This window comes from Squalius cephalus, assembly GCF_949319135.1.
Source record: "Squalius cephalus genome assembly, contig: scaffold_103, whole genome shotgun sequence".
Taxonomy (NCBI): Eukaryota; Metazoa; Chordata; class Actinopteri; order Cypriniformes; family Leuciscidae; genus Squalius; species Squalius cephalus.
The window spans coordinates 57,501-74,841 of NW_027645831.1; the positions used below are offsets into that span (position 1 = coordinate 57,501).

Genomic DNA, 17,341 nt, shown 5'->3' on the forward strand with positions numbered 1-17,341 from the left:
GTGCTTCTGATCCTTCTCTCCAGTCAGAGACTCAGATGGATGATGAATCTGCTCAGATCAACTCTCCTCAACAGGTACGTTCACATTCATCTAGGGATGCAACGATACCATTTTTTCAGAACCGATCCGATCCGATACCAAAAATTCTGAGTATCGGCCGATACCGATCCGTACCGATACCAGCGCAGTTTTTTTTTAATCAAGTAGAATTTCTATTACTCTGTGTTAAACTGATAAGAACTGAAAAAAAAGAAAAACACCAACAAAAAATATATGATCATAATCTGACATAAATGCTATTATAAACTAGATTAGTGGATAATTCAGCAATAAAATTTAGTCTAGAAAAATCACGAGTGCACAATTAATTGTATAAAATCTGAACATTTTGTGAAAAAAATGTTTAGTGGAGAACAAATTAGAGACAATAAGTGTAACACTAAATCTGGTAAAACTTTACACATTGCTCTTTGTATTGTTGTAAAATACATTCATGAAAAACAAGATAAAAATAGCAATTATTTTATATCCTACTATAAAATTGAGACATTTTTTAAATGTATAGCACAGCTGTTTAATAAGGTAGCAACATAATAGATAGGACAGGACAAGAACGGCTATTAATAATCTTTCATTGCGTCCCTGTATTACGATATGAAAGGCTCCAATACAGTGCGGCCCACAGCGCTTATGCGCATCCCGAGCGCAGAATGATGCTCTTGAAGCAACATGAGTCACAGCGCGCAGCGCGTCGAGTCCGCATTGAAAAGTTTAAAGCACAAAGAAAATACATATGATGCATAGTGTATTATACAGTATCTATCTATGCAATAGTCTATTCAGCATTTTCTTTTAAATTTCAGTTACTGTGCGCGTGAAGAACAAATAGTACCTGACTTTACTCTACTGTTGTGATCTAACAGACACCCGGTAAAAAGTAACATGATTAAGGTACAGCAATAAAGTCCAGCAAGATAAAGTTGTTTTATGTGAAACCATAGACCTTTATCTACAGATCAAGTATAATAATAGTAACACTGAATCATCTTGGAGAGAGTTTCATCGTGTGTTCTGTCATAACCGGACGCGACGCGCTGTTTGAGTGCTGAATGAAGAATGATTGACAGCCGCAGCTGAGGGAAACGTTTACGTGATCTTGAATTTAACACTTAAATATTAATTTATATCTCACATTATACTGTATAATGGCTTCAGAACACTTAAAATATTGTGCACGAAAACTTATGGTGCTTTATAATGTTTGTGGGGCTTAACAATAACACTGAATAGTATACGCACAATATCGGATTTGGATCGGCCTTGTCTGACCGATACCCGATCCGCCAAAAATGGCAGTATCGGAGCCGATTCCGATACTGAGTATCGGATCGGTGCATCCCTACATTCATCACTAAAGATTTAGGTCTACTGTCTCTCTTTGTCATGGTTTAGTGATTTTTAAGCATATTTTGATGCGTATCTGGTGTAAATTAGTAAATTAAACCGTGTAACGACATGTGTCCAGTAGGTTAGTGCTAGTGGAGTATTTAGGGCCAGTTTTATCCTTCAAAGGGATTTTTTTCTGGATTAATTGTTGCTTTAAAATGGACAGTCACGACGTCCCCACAACACACTTTCAGTCAGTGTTTGAGTTAAAACTTGTGTGTTGAATTTGATGAAACTAGTCCCCATAAGGAACTATAACGTGGTGTGTGAAAGGTCCCCATGAAGGTGTGTGAAAGGTCCCCATGAAGCCGGGTTTTATCCAGATGTGTGTGAGCGCAGACAGGGGTTGACTGGACAGGAATAAATGTTTTAGATGAAGTTGATTTGTCTATTTCTCTGAAATCCTGTGGTATCTGCTTCAGATTTCTCTCTTGTGTTTCCATGTTCTAATATCTTGTCATTATGAATGTTGTCTCTTACAGATAACCAGCGTTGCCATTAAAACCAGTGCAGCGAGTGCTTCTGATCCTTCTCTCCAGTCAGAGACTCAGATGGATGATGAATCTGCTCAGATCAACTCTCCTCAACAGGTACGTTCACATTCATCACTAAAGATTTAGGTCTACTGTCTCTCTTTGTCATGGTTTAGTGATTTTTAGGCATATTTTGATGCGTATCTGGTGTAAATTAGTACATTAAACCGTGTAACGACATGTGTCCTGTAGTTTAGTGCTAGTGGAGTATTTAGGGCCAGTTTTATCCTTCACAGGGATTATTTTCTAGGTTAATTGTTGCTTTAAAATGGACACTCACGACGTCCCCACAACACACTTTCAGTCAGTGTTTGAGTTCAAACTCATGTGTTGAATTTGATGAAACTAGTCCCCATAAGGAACTATAACATTGTGTGTGAAAGGTCCCCATGAAGGTGTGTGAAAGGTCCCCATGAAGCCGGGTTTTATCCAGATGTGTGTGAGCGCAGACAGGGGTTGACTGGACAGGAATAAATGTTTTAGATGAAGTTGATTTGTCTATTTCTCTGAAATCATGTGGTATCTGCTTCAGATTTCTCTCTTGTGTTTCCATGTTCTAATATCTTGTCATTATGAATGTTGTCTCTTACAGATAACCAGCGTTGCCATTAAAACCAGCGCAGCGAGTGCTTCTGATCCTTCTCTCCAGTCAGAGACTCAGATGGATGATGAATCTGCTCAGATCAACTCTCCTCAACAGGTACGTTCACATTCATCACTAAAGATTTAGGTCTACTGTCTCTCTTTGTCATGGTTTAGTGATTTTTAGGCATATTTTGATGCGTATCTGGTGTAAATTAGTACATTAAACCGTGTAACGACATGTGTCCTGTAGTTTAGTGCTAGTGGAGTATTTAGGGCCAGTTTTATCCTTCACAGGGATTATTTTCTAGGTTAATTGTTGCTTTAAAATGGACACTCACAACGTCCCCACAACACACTTTCAGTCAGTGTTTGAGTTCAAACTCATGTGTTGAATTTGATGAAACTAGTCCCCATAAGGAACTATAACATTGTGTGTGAAAGGTCCCCATGAAGGTGTGTGAAAGGTCCCCATGAAGCCGGGTTTTATCCAGATGTGTGTGAGCGCAGACAGGGGTTGACTGGACAGGAATAAATGTTTTAGATGAAGTTGATTTGTCTCTTTCTATAAAATCATGTGGTATCTGCTTCAAATTTTTCTCTTGTGTTTCCATGTTCTAATATCTTGTCATTATGAATGTTGTCTCTTACAGATAACCAGCGTTGCCATTAAAACCAGCGCAGCGAGTGCTTCTGATCCTTCTCTCCAGTCAGAGACTCAGATGGATGATGAATCTGCTCAGATCAACTCTCCTCAACAGGTACGTTCACATTCATCACTAAAGATTTAGGTCTACTGTCTCTCTTTGTCATGGTTTAGTGATTTTTAGGCATATTTTGATGCGTATCTGGTGTAAATTAGTACATTAAACCGTGTAACGACATGTGTCCTGTAGTTTAGTGCTAGTGGAGTATTTAGGGCCAGTTTTATCCTTCATAAGGATTTATTTTCTAGGTTAATTGTTGCTTTAAAATGGACACTCACGACGTCCCCACAACACACTTTCAGTCAGTGTTTGAGTTCAAACTCATGTGTTGAATTTGATGAAACTAGTCCCCATAAGGAACTATGACATTGTGTGTGAAAGGTCCCCATGAAGGTGTGTGAAAGGTCCCCATGAAGCCGGGTTTTATCCAGATGTGTGTGAGCGCAGACAGGGGTTGACTGGACAGGAATAAATGTTTTAGATGAAGTTGATTTGTCTCTTTCTATAAAATCATGTGGTATCTGCTTCAAATTTTTCTCTTGTGTTTCCATGTTCTAATATCTTGTCATTATGAATGTTGTCTCTTACAGATAACCAGCGTTGCCATTAAAACCAGCGCAGCGAGTGCTTCTGATCCTTCTCTCCAGTCAGAGACTCAGATGGATGATGAATCTGCTCAGATCAACTCTCCTCAACAGGTACGTTCACATTCATCACTAAAGATTTAGGTCTACTGTCTCTCTTTGTCATGGTTTAGTGATTTTTAGGCATATTTTGATGCGTATCTGGTGTAAATTAGTACATTAAACCGTGTAACGACATGTGTCCTGTAGTTTAGTGCTAGTGGAGTATTTAGGGCCAGTTTTATCCTTCACAGGGATTTATTTTCTAGGTTAATTGTTGCTTTAAAATGGACACTCACGACGTCCCCACAACACACTTTCAGTCAGTGTTTGAGTTCAAACTCATGTGTTGAATTTGATGAAACTAGTCCCCATAAGGAACTATAACATTGTGTGTGAAAGGTCCCCATGAAGGTGTGTGAAAGGTCCCCATGAAGCCGGGTTTTATCCAGATGTGTGTGAGCGCAGACAGGGGTTGACTGGACAGGAATAAATGTTTTAGATGAAGTTGATTTGTCTATTTCTCTGAAATCATGTGGTATCTGCTTCAGATTTCTCTCTTGTGTTTCCATGTTCTAATATCTTGTCATTATGAATGTTGTCTCTTACAGATAACCAGCGTTGCCATTAAAACCAGCGCAGCGAGTGCTTCTGATCCTTCTCTCCAGTCAGAGACTCAGATGGATGATGAATCTGCTCAGATCAACTCTCCTCAACAGGTACGTTCACATTCATCACTAAAGATTTAGGTCTACTGTCTCTCTTTGTCATGGTTTAGTGATTTTTAGGCATATTTTGATGCGTATCTGGTGTACATTAGTACATTAAACCGTGTAACGACATGTGTCCTGTAGTTTAGTGCTAGTGGAGTATTTAGGGCCAGTTTTATCCTTCACAGGGAATTATTTTCTAGGTTAATTGTTGCTTTAAAATGGACTCACGACGTCCCCACAACACACTTTCAGTCAGTGTTTGAGTTCAAACTCATGTGTTGAATTTGATGAAACTAGTCCCCATAAGGAACTATAACGTTGTGTGTGAAAGGTCCCCATGAAGGTGTGTGACAGGTCCCCATGAAGCCGGGTTTTATCCAGATGTGTGTGAGCGCAGACAGGGGTTGACTGGACAGGAATAAATGTTTTAGATGAAGTTGATTTGTCTCTTTCTATAAAATCATGTGGTATCTGCTTCAGATTTCTCTCTTGTGTTTCCATGTTCTAATATCTTGTCATTATGAATGTTGTCTCTTACAGATAACCAGCGTTGCCATTAAAACCAGCGCAGCGAGTGCTTCTGATCCTTCTCTCCAGTCAGAGACTCAGATGGATGATGAATCTGCTCAGATCAACTCTCCTCAACAGGTACGTTCACATTCATCACTAAAGATTTAGGTCTACTGTCTCTCTTTGTCATGGTTTAGTGATTTTTAGGCATATTTTGATGCGTATCTGGTGTAAATTAGTACATTAAACCATGTAACGACATGTGTCCTGTAGTTTAGTGCTAGTGGAGTATTTAGGGCCAGTTTTATCCTTCACAGGGATTTATTTTCTAGGTTAATTGTTGCTTTAAAATGGACACTCACGACGTCCCCACAACACACTTTCAGTCAGTGTTTGAGTTCAAACTTGTGTGTTGAATATGATGAAACTAGTCCCCATAAGGAAATATAACGTTGTGTGTGAAAGGTCCTCATGAAGCTGGTTTTAATCAAGATGTGTGTGTGAGCAAGGTTTGCTGGACAGGAATAATTGTTTTTTTTTCTGGCAAAGGTGTGTCTAGCCCAGATGATTCTCTTTAACCGGCGCAGGGAAGGAGTGGTTTCGAGCATGCCTTTGTCTGCATTTCTATCAAGAGACACTTCTGATCCACATGAGGATGTGGACTGGGCACTCTCTGAAGTGGAAAACAATCTCTGCAGACACTTCACAAGGGTTTTCGCAAGGGGGAAGCGTGGTCGACCAGTTCCAATTCTTCTGACTTCAAAAATGCTATGTGCCTTAGAACTCCTTGTTAAGCAGAGAGAGGCTTGTGGGGTTCTGAAAGACAATTCCTATATGTTTGCAAGACCAGAAGCCATGACATATTTTCGAGGGTCAGACTGCCTCCGTGGCTTTGCAAAGGTGTGTGACGCAAAGTGTCCCAAGTCACTGACATCTACAAGACTGCGAAAGCATGCCGCAACCCTTTCAACAGTGCTGAATATGACTGACACCGAGATGGACCAGCTGGCAAACTTTCTTGGACACGACATAAGAATCCATCATGAGTTCTATCGACTCCCTGAGAAGACCCTGCAACTTGCCAAGATCAGCAAAGTTCTAATGGCTCTTGAGCAAGGAAGATTAGCTGAGTTCCATGGCAAGAACTTGGATGAAATTGGGATAGATCCTGATGGTGTGGTATTTTATTTGACTTTTGTTTGATTTTCTGTTTACCATCTATTAGGGGTGTAACGATACACGTATTCGTATTGAACTGTTTGGTACGATGCTTTCGGTTCTGTGTTCGGTACGCATTTTCAAACCGAACGGTTCGTTGGACCATTTTTCCTGCCGACCAAAATTTCGTTATTTCAAATGTAGGCGGGTCGCGTGTGGCAAGCGCTCTCGTTATGTAAGAGACGCCGGCGCGACCACAACATTGTCCAACGTCAAATGGCAAACGTAATGCAAGCGGAACGAAACTGCTCGTTATTGTGTGGTTGACGGACCGTTTATCAGTTTGGACCAGTGCAGCGCGAGCTGATCATGATCATACGACACTGTTACTACACAGCGCTAATAAGAGATCCAGTAAAGAAATCATTTGAATTCGCCACAGAAGTAATAACATCGCTGAGAGATCTTGTGAGAAACATTCACATTTCTCCGTTATTAACGGTTCAAACAGCTCTGACGTGGAAACCAGGAGAAACATTGTGCCATAAATGAACTATCCGGTGTCCACAGATGGATTTACCATGGATTTACTGTAGTAACACTAACTGCAACCATGGAAGTTTGGCAGGAATAGTTGGCTATAATGCCTTCAAGTAACATTACGTTGGTTTTATTTTGACATTAAAATAAACTCGATATTACAACAGAAACGTTTAACTCTCTCTTTTCCAGCACTTTAGACACAGTTGCTCCGTTGCGCTTAAAGAAGATTAAAGAAAATAGTCCAACGCCGTGGTACAACGAGCACACTCAGGCCCTTAAGATAGCAGCCAGAAAAATGGAGCGCAACTGGAAGAAAACAAAACTAGAGGTATTTCGCATTTCATGGAAGGAGAGCTCAATTACTTACAGAGAGGCTTTAAAAGCTGCTAGATCTGCTTATTTTTCAACCCTATTAGAAGAAAATAAACATAATCCTAGGTATTTATTTGAAACGGTGGCTAAACTAACGAAAAATAAAGCTTCAAGCACCGAAGTTTCCAAGCAACACAGCAGTAATGATTTTATGAACTTCTTCACTTATAAGATTGATAATATCAGGGACAAAATTATAACTATGCAACCGTCTACTACAGTATCGCATCAGGCAGTGCATTGTAGTCTCCCTGAGGAAAAATTGGATTAATTCGTTGATATAGGAGAGGAAGAATTTACTAAACTCATTAAATCATCTAAATCTACAACATGTATGTTAGACCCTATACCAACTAAGCTACTGAAAGAAATACTTCCAGAGGTCATAGATCCTCTTCTTAATATCATTAATTCGTCTTTGTCTCTAGGATACGTACCAAAAACCTTTAAGCTGGCTATGATTAAACCGCTTGTTAAAAAAACGCAACTTGATCCTACAGAATTAGTCAATTATAGGCCGATCTCGAATCTACCTTTTCTGTCAAAGATATTAGAAAAGGCAGTATCCTCACAACTGTGTTCCTTTCTTGAAAGAAATGATCTCTGCGAGGATTTCCAGTCAGGATTTAGACCGTACCATAGTACCGAGACAGCTCTCGTTAGAGTCACAAATGATTTGCTCTTATCATCCGATCGTGGTTGTATCTCTCTATTAGTGTTACTCGATCTTAGTGCTGCATTTGACACCATTGACCACAACGTTCTTTTAAATAGATTAGAACATTATGTTGGCATTAGTGGAAATGCACTAGCATGGTTTAAATCATACTTATCTGACCGTTATCAGTTTGTAGCAGTAAATGATGAGATGTCTCATCGATCACAAGTTCAGTATGGCGTACCACAAGGCTCAGTACTAGGACCGCTGCTGTTCACTCTGTACATGCTACCATTAGGAGAAATCATTAGGAAACATGGCATTAGCTTTCACTGTTATGCCGATGATACTCAGCTCTATATTTCTTCAAAACCTAACGAAACTTATCAATTCACAAAATGAACGGAATGCATAGCGGATATAAAAAAATTGGATGACTCGTAATTTCCTACTTCTAAATTCTGAAAAAACAGAGTTTCTAATTATTGGACAAAAAACTTCCTCACGTAATAACCTAGAATACTGTCTAACACTCGATGGCTGCTCTGTTAAGTCTTCGTCGTCGGTTAGGAACCTGGGTGTGCTCTTTGATACCAATCTTTCATTTGAAAGTCACGGGTCTAGTATCTGTAAAACTGCATTTTTCCATTTAAAAATATATCTAAATTACACCATATGCTCTCATTGACAAATGCGGAACAATTAGTTCATGCGTTCATGACCTCAAGGCTAGATTATTGTAATGCTCTACTGGGTGGTTGTCCTGCACGCTTAATAAACAAACTACAGCTGGTCCAAAACGCAGCAGCTCGAGTTCTTACTAGAACCAGGAAGTATGACCATATTAGCCCGGTTCTGTCAAAACTGCATTGGCTCCCTATTAAACATCGCATAAATTTTAAAATATTGCTGATCACTTACAAAGCACTAAATGGTTTAGCTCCGCAGTACTTGAGCGAGCTCTTAACGCATTATAGTCCGTCACGTCTATTGCGATCTCAAAATTCCGGCCAGTTACTAATACCTAGAATATCAAAATCGACTGCTGGCGGTAGATCCTTTTCCTATTTAGCACCAAAACTCTGGAACAGTCTTCCTACCATTGTCCGGGAAGCAGACACACTCTGTCAGTTCAAAGCTAGACTAAAGACACATCTCTTTGACCTAGCTTTCACATAATACATTATAGACTTCTATAATTTAATGTTAGGCTGCATATATTAGGTCAGCCGGAACCGGGAACACTTCCCAAAAATCCTGATGTACTCGTTACATCATGAGAAGAATGGCATCTACGCTAATTTTAGTGTCTGTGTTTATCTCGAGGTTTTCCTGCAGCCTGCCGGATCCAGGCCGTATCCAGATCTGACGAATGACTTTCGCCTGGACCGATGACAACGCAGTGCTGAAGTGCCAACTAGTCTCTCCCTATGGAGGATCCCACTACCACTCTACAGATAAGGCGTTGTCGGGAAAGGCGTTGTTCGTTTCGCGTTCCTACCCCAAAGCAACAAAATAAAATAAAATTCTTTATCAAAATTTATAAGGAAAGACAAGTACTTTGTTTAGGCTTGGCTTGTAGGGAATTCCTAACCTGCGTATATTCAAACGCACATAACTATAGAACCCATTCTAAATGCGCATGTGAACGCCATCAGCGTTTCTCACAGGTTCGCGTTTAAAGTCTGTGTAGAGGGAATGGTGTCGTCTTAGCGGCTACATTGCTTGATCGTTGCGACGGAAGCAAATCAATCAAAACTAACTTTAGATGGAAATAACTTAACTCTGCTGTAAAGCCGAAACAATCTCTGTTACCTTAAATTATAAGCTTATCTCTGTAAAGCTGCGTTGAGACAATCTACATTGTTAAAAGCGCTATATAAATGAAGATGACTTGACTTGACATTGTAAATACAATTGCTGCCCTCAAATGTTAATCTGAACTAAAATAAACCTTTGTTTATAACTACTACAATATTACATTTCACTTTTTCCAAGGAGCGTTTTGTTTTATATGCTCCTAAGAAGAGTCAATTATAGCTCCAGAATTGCTCAAAGTAAAAAAAAATCATACTTTATGATGTTAGTTTTAATAAAAAAAAAGAATAAAAAAATTAAATCAAGGAAATTACTCTGGCATTTTTTTTCTTTTTGCTGTATCAAAAACGTACCGAACCGTGACACAAGTGTATCGTATTGAACTGAAACGTAAATTTTGTGAACCGTTACACCCCTACCATCTATTCGTATACCAGGTGTTTACGATCCATTATATACCATTGTTAAGCTGTACTTTGAACTTCCACAGAAACGTTATTGACTGTGATGAGGAAGACGGGAGCATACAAGAGGGACACTGTTCATCTACTGTTGACGGTTTGTATTACTGTCAAAATACACTACTACATTTTGCAGTTCTTCATAATTTTCAGTCACGTAACTTGTGAAGACCTGACAGACAAAAATATTGTTCTAACATCATAGCCAACATTAAAGAAGATGCTTCAGTATGCTGAACAAATGTTTTTTTTTTTTTGACGAAACGGCTCATTGTGTAATGAATCAAATGCCTCCAAGCTATTCTTCAACTAAATTACACTAAACATTCATTCTGGAGTGAATATTTTTTTGTGAGTTTACTACCATAAAAAATATATTTCATAAGAAACTTGTACATTTTTCATTTTTCATAAAACACTAGCTGATCTGCTCTCTTCTCGTGTTGGTTGTGTCATGGCACAAAACGAATCATGTCAGATGATTAAGACATGAAATAAAATGGTTATACTCAATTTACTTGCACTTATATTTGATTAAATGTCTGCTGGAAAGATGTAGTTCAATTATACTTGCAATAATGAACAATTGCACAGGTTTAGGGTTTATTGTACTTTAATGATTTTAAATAATTAGTGCATAAGTGTGACAAATAACAGTGTATTGTCAGCATTCTATAGTACATTTAAATTGTATCTTTCTGAAAATGTTGAACTTTGATTATTTTCCATAGAACCATCAGCAGAGGTGGCACTTCCTCCTAACAAGAGGAATGACATGCCGCCACCACCCAAGAGACCCAGACCACCATCAGATGAAGAGATGCCTACAGGAGCCAGTGCTGTGAGGCCTTCTTCCAAAGGTGAACTCTTTACACATTTCTTAGACTAAATTAGACCCTTTAGGAGCACTTTAACACCCAGATCTCAGACCAGGGGCCTCATTTATAAAACTGTGCGTAGGAACCTTACTAAAAGTGTACGTGCGCCCGAAAGCCAAAAATGGCGTACGCAAAAAAATATTCAGACTTATAAAACCGTGCGTACGCCAGAACCTGCGCAGAATTCACTTTATAAATCCCAGTCAGCGGAAGATTGTGCGTACATGCATCTCCACCCGAAATAACCATATGTGGAGCTTACGACGCCTAGTTTTACTATGCAGATCCTCATCTACATATCATTTGACTACATAACTGAGGGAAGGAGGTTGTTCCCCAAAATCTCGCAATATATGGCCCCAGTCATCCTCTCCTTAATACAGTGCAGTCGCCCTGTCCCATGTGCAGAAAAACACCCCCAAAGCATGATGCTACCACCCCCATGCTTCACAGTAGGGATGGTGTTCTTGGGATGGTACTCATCATTCTTCTTCCTCCAAACACGTTTAGTGGAATTATGACCAAAAAGTTCTATTTTGGTCTCATCTGATCACATGACTTTCTCCCATGACTCCTCTGGATCATCCAAATGGTCATTGGCAAACTTAAGACGGGCCTTGACATGTGCTGGTTTAAGCAGGGGAACCTTCCGTGCCATGCATGATTTCAAACCATGACGTCTTAGTGTATTACCAACAGTAACCTTGGAAACGGTGGTCCCAGCTCTTTTTAGGTCATTGACCAGCTCCTCCCGTGTAGTTCTGGGCTGATTTCTCACCTTTCTTAGGATCACTGAGACCCCACGAGGTGAGATCTTGCATGGAGCCCCAGTCCGAGGGAGATTGACAGTCATGTTGCTCAGGAACCCATCTGTAGTTGTTTAGAGGGTTACTTGGTTGATGCTAGAATCTACTAGGTGTTTTGTGGCACTAGTAGGAACTGTAGCTGTTCTAAAAATGAAAACACCGAATCAGTAATAACTAGCCTAACCCCTGGAGCAGTTTGAGTGGATGGATGCATAAAAATAACTTGCAGCCAAGACATTGATCCTAATATATTTTCCTTTTCTCCAATGATCATTTCAGGCCAAGTGACTGAATGTAAAAATCACTGTTTGATTGACAGTGTAATTCTATTTATAGGTAGAGTGCAAATTAATTTCTCTTGCAATATAGATGCTGACATAAATACTAGGGCTGCCCTCGACTAAAGTTTTTTTTTTTTCTAGTCGACTAGTAGTCGTTCATTAAGCTATTAGTCAACTAATCGCATTTTTATATTAATAAGCCATAACTCATAATAATGAGCCTTTAATTGCCTATATAATACATAGCCTAATTAGCGATCAAGCGCACACTTAAAGTTCCGCAGCGCACCGGCAAAAATAATGATTGAGTGTGTCTTGTGTCAGAAGGAGACTGTCTAAACAAACATTGTAATAATTTATTGATATTCTCGGCTGCAGAGATTAAGTCGATGATACAGACTCGTCATCTCCGCAGTGACTCGCATTTCATACGGATTACATAATCTGAGTATTTATTTTCCACTTGAATTGATTCGTTTAAAAGCAGACATTTCAAGCTTTCTATAGATATATTTCTCACGTGTGTGTGTGTGTGAGGCAGGGTGGGAATTATGTAATTTTAGGGGCAAGGCCATTTGGCCTCCACCTTTTCTTTTTTTTTTAGGGGCACCAAGGCCATATGACAGGGCACAAAGGCCATTGAGTACAATTCGATGGTTTTCCCATTCAGATTGATACCATAACATCCTAATTTGGAATAAGACATGGATTATGACTTTTTTAATAAAAAAAAACATTTTTTAATGAGAGAGAGAGAGAGAGCGCCATTACATCCAGAAGGTATACACCCTCACACAACAATAGAAACAACATAAATGCCAATAAAAGCATTCAGAAACAACACAAATGCCAATAAAAGCATTCAAAATATTCATTCAGTCCTCTATATCATGTGAGTGTGAGAGAGAGAACCATTCCATCCAGAAGGTATACACCCTCACAATCATTATTGCTCAGCGCTCAACGCAGTTTGCTTCGCGCTCCACTCAAATCGCCCCCCGCTCGCTCCAAAAAAGGAAAAAAATCTACATGTATATCACTTGTAGCGGTCCCCAAGCTTTTTTGCGCCACAGATCGGTTTAATATCAGACAATATTTTCACGGACCGGCCTTAAAGGTGTGGCGGATAAATACAACAAAATAAAATGATACGAACGGCATAAAACCTGGGGTATTTTTTTTAGCCTATAATAATAAACGTGAATCCAATGTGTGGGCCTACTAGCAACTTTATTAGCAGCATCCTCTAACATCGCGCCTAAAAACAACTGAGAAAGTCTGAACACAAACAAAATGCCCCCAAAAGAAAAGAATCTCTATGTTTTCGGTGCTGATGCGATGTAAGGGTGGCGCTGCTGCCAATAAAGCACCTAAAAGCTGTCACAACGAACCGGCAAAATTAATGATTATGAATATGTAAAATATAGCAGGAGACATTTTAATTGTTTACTAATAAACCAGTTTTTTTTTTTTTATGTCTGTGTCGGCTGGAAAGATGCTGACTCGCGATCTTCGCAGTAGTGAACGCGCCAGAGAGAATTGCACATTTCATACGGATTACATAAGAGAGAAGTCTGTTTTCTTTCGTTTTGAATTGTTCTGTTTAAAAGTAGACATTTCAAGCTTTATATATATGTCTCAGGTCTGTGAGGCAAGTAGGCTATACTTGTCTGTAACATTGTTTTTTTTTTTTTTTGTGAAATAAATTTCTAAATAAATGCGACTTATAGTCCAGTGCGACTTAGGCTAGGCCTATACTGTATGTGTTTTTTCTTCTTCATGGCGCATTTTTTGACTGTTGCGATTTATACTCCGGAGCGACTTATTAATAGTAGGCTACATAATGGTTTGGAGTTTTTGATCTCCATTATTGAGCTGAGTTTTGACTGAAAATAGTCTACTGTTGATGACTGTGCAAGACAGATGGATTCAGGGTCAGGCTTGACTAAGCATGCTTCAGACTCGTGGTGTGAGCGGAGCGAAACTGGAGCGGGAAATAGGGCGACGCTCTGTCCTTTTGAAATTGCCGCTCTGCGCTCTGTCCAAGATCCGCCCGCTCGCGCTCCCCGCTCGCTCCCGCTCCACTCCGCTCACATGCTCTGCTTTATACATGGAACTTGGACAGGGCCAGGGCACACAGGCCACTGTGGCCGTACGATGATTTTTTTTTCACGGGGCATGAAGGCCAAAGTGTAGGGCAACGGCGGCCGTGGCCGCGGTATAATTCCCACCCTGGTGTGAGGCGAGTATACGCTGAGTTTCGGCTCATTTCTGTGATGCTCAAGTTCACTGAGACAGCAGAAAGCACATCCTGATTGTTTTCATTATTTTACAAAGCACAACATTTTGTAGTTATTGTGAGTTTACAGAAATAAGAGTTGAACCTTTACAGTTTGCATTACTCTGTCCTTTTATTCATACAGATAAGAGTATTGAAAGTTAAATGATCGCGCCGGCGCCTGTATGTCCTGCGACTAACCGACTAATAAAAGACCTAATAAATAATAATAATAAAAGACCTAATAAATAATAATAATAATAATAGTCGCTTTGGTGCATTTCTCACATCACTATTTACATTTGCACAACAGTTAGTTCAACCTCCACAACATTTAGTCATTTGTGCACATCATAGTAGCAGTTTCTCATTCCTTCCAACAAACTGCAAATGCTTTTGGACATGCATCTATTGCTTTCATACAACTCTCTGCTGTTTTATAACATTATCATTTGCTTATGTCATGTCAGTCAAAATTAACTATACTTGTGAATGCTGAATAGTCATTCCATATAAAACTAATAGTCCTCATTTCATTGCTTGAGTCATTACATACAAAAATGTTGAACTAGTTATCAAAATCTGTCAAGCAAATTTTACACTTTTTTTTTTAATTATTATTATTATTATTATTATTATTTTTCTGAAAATGCCTCCTAAATTGAATAATTTCTCTCAGGTGAATCTCAGCTTTCACTGATGAGGAACATCTGGATGTGCATGAATGATTACAGTACTATGTACTGTATGTTGTATGTTCAGTTCCAATATGTACTGCAATATTGTTTACAGTTGTGCATAGCTCTATGCATAGCTGTATTTATTTCATTTGCACAATGCTGTGAACAAATTAGAATTGCAAAGAGCATATGCAGTAAAAATGTGAAACATACATATTCAGTGTCTTGTACTCTGTTACCTCACTAAATACAGTAATGTGTAACTTTACTGTATTTTTTCAAATGGCTGTTCAAATAGTATATAGTGCTATCTTGAGCATGTACAGGTAGTGTTACCAAGATCTGACTTTTTTGCAATGGAAAACATTTACAGAATAAACTGTCATAATGAAAACATAACCAAGCCATTTGACTATCTTGTTCATAAACAATGGTGTCAGGACTTTTCATCTTGATGACACTGACACTTTCATTGACATGAATACTTGCTTTTGAGGAATGAGCTATCCATTTTGAGCAAGTGATACGCTTTTGCAGGTTATCAACTAGGTTTTGCAGTTTGTACTAATTGTTCTGAGAACTGCTTTAACTGTTGTGCAAATGTAAATAGTGATGTGAGAAATGCACCAAAGCGACTGAGAAAAACTGTAATAACCAGACCTAATAAATACTGATAATAGGATTCAGAACTTCGGATTGGAATTCCAGCACACACTTTATCATTTCAATTGTTTTTTCTGTCCACTTTTAGGTAAAAGTACCCAGAAGACACCCTGGCAGCAGACAGAGGTGCAGGCGGTGGAAAGGCACATGAAGCGATTCATCACATTCATCACATCGTTCATTGTACAAGCAAAGAGCGACTGTGACAAATGTTTAAAAGCTGAACCAGAAGCACTGAAGAACCGCGATTTGAAGACCGTAAAGTTTTACATTTATTAGTAGTGAATAAATGTGTTGAAGCTCAATTAGTAGTAGATTTTGTTTTATTTTTTATAAGTATCAGGTGAATGAGTAGCAGCTGATGCTGGGAGGTTGGCCGAAAAAATTACAATTATAGAAAGAATAGTTTGAAGTGGAAAGGTTTAAATGTTTGACCTGTGGGTATGAAATGGGTTGGAAAATATCCAGACAATAATTCATTACTTGCATGCAGTCCTTTGTTGCAGTGAAAAAGTTCTCCATTCACATATAATCCACTTCAATCACACTAATATTCCAATCAATTGTAAGAACAATCAATCGATCCAAACAAATATTCTGCATGTTGAGGAGATGATTACAAGCACAACACTAGGGCCTGGTTTCACAGACAGGATTTAGATTAAACCAGGATTAGGCCTTTAGTTCAGTTAGGACATTTAAGTAGCTTTTATAAACGTGTCTTAGAAATAAGCATTACTGGTGTGCATCTTGAGACAAAACAATGGCACTTGGACACAAAGGACTTAATTTAAGATGTGCTTTCAGTTAAAACGGCTTAAACACACACTTTAGTCTGAGACTATCTTAAGGCTGGTCTGTGAAACTGGCCATAGGTGTTCTATGCAAGAGTGAAGCTTGGTTGTAGATTGAACCCATTTTTTTTAAGGGCAAATGGACAAATGCAATCTGAGGAATTACTTCGTATAAATGCCTATTATTTGTCATTAGTAATATATTTCTTGTTCTATCTAGGTCCCCACAAATCAAAAGGGGAAGTTGTGTGAATTATGCAAATTAAGTCCCCACAAATCAAATAGGAGGTTGTGTGAATTATGCAAATTAGGTCCCCACAAATCTAATGGGAGGTTGTGTGAATTATGCAAATATTATGCAAAGTTGGTCCCTATAAGACATGTCAACTCGATTTTTCAAAAGTCCCCATAACGCATGGTCAAATCATTACTTCATCAATTCAGATATCTGAAGGCGTGTATAAGTTATCAAAGCTATGGTAAGTATCCCTAATTTTTTTCATACCTCTAGAACCTTTAGAAAGGGTGGTCCCCACAAGTGATGATCATAAAGTTGGTCCCCATTCAGCATGGAAACCAGTATGTGTGTGTGTGTGTGTGTGTGTGTGTGTGTGTGTGTGTGTGTTGGGGTTAAATGAGGGCTGCCGGCAATAATCTCTCAAAACGGTCTCCTTAAAACAATAATGTTTTATAGTCGCTCCCAATCCTGAGATAAACCAATTATAAGGGAACACAGAGTAAACAAACACGGAGGATGTGCACGCTTCTGAAATCTTGAAATAAATTTACATTTTAAGTACTATTCAGAAGACTGAGCCATTTTCAAAGGACTTTAAA

At 38.9% G+C, this 17,341-nt stretch overlaps 1 protein-coding gene across 2 annotated transcripts in view; it reads left to right on the forward strand.

Moving 5' to 3' along the window:
- LOC307154152 (uncharacterized protein) overlaps nucleotides 1-16,015 on the forward strand; it is an 18,348-nt gene extending 2,333 nt beyond the window's left edge. For both annotated transcript variants that reach the window (XM_079898920.1, XM_079898919.1), the window contains 11 exons: nucleotides 1-74; nucleotides 1,929-2,036; nucleotides 2,572-2,679; nucleotides 3,215-3,322; nucleotides 3,859-3,966; nucleotides 4,503-4,610; nucleotides 5,145-5,252; nucleotides 5,664-6,288; nucleotides 10,154-10,221; nucleotides 10,856-10,984; nucleotides 15,799-16,015. The exon at nucleotides 1-74 is cut by the window's left edge and continues 34 nt beyond it. In XM_079898920.1, the coding sequence (XP_079755046.1) occupies nucleotides 1-74; nucleotides 1,929-2,036; nucleotides 2,572-2,679; nucleotides 3,215-3,322; nucleotides 3,859-3,966; nucleotides 4,503-4,610; nucleotides 5,145-5,252; nucleotides 5,664-6,288; nucleotides 10,154-10,221; nucleotides 10,856-10,969 (1,529 nt within the window). In that variant the 3' untranslated portion in view covers nucleotides 10,970-10,984; nucleotides 15,799-16,015. The remainder of the gene's footprint in view (nucleotides 75-1,928; nucleotides 2,037-2,571; nucleotides 2,680-3,214; nucleotides 3,323-3,858; nucleotides 3,967-4,502; nucleotides 4,611-5,144; nucleotides 5,253-5,663; nucleotides 6,289-10,153; nucleotides 10,222-10,855; nucleotides 10,985-15,798) is intronic.
- Nucleotides 16,016-17,341: the final 1,326 nt, after the last annotated feature.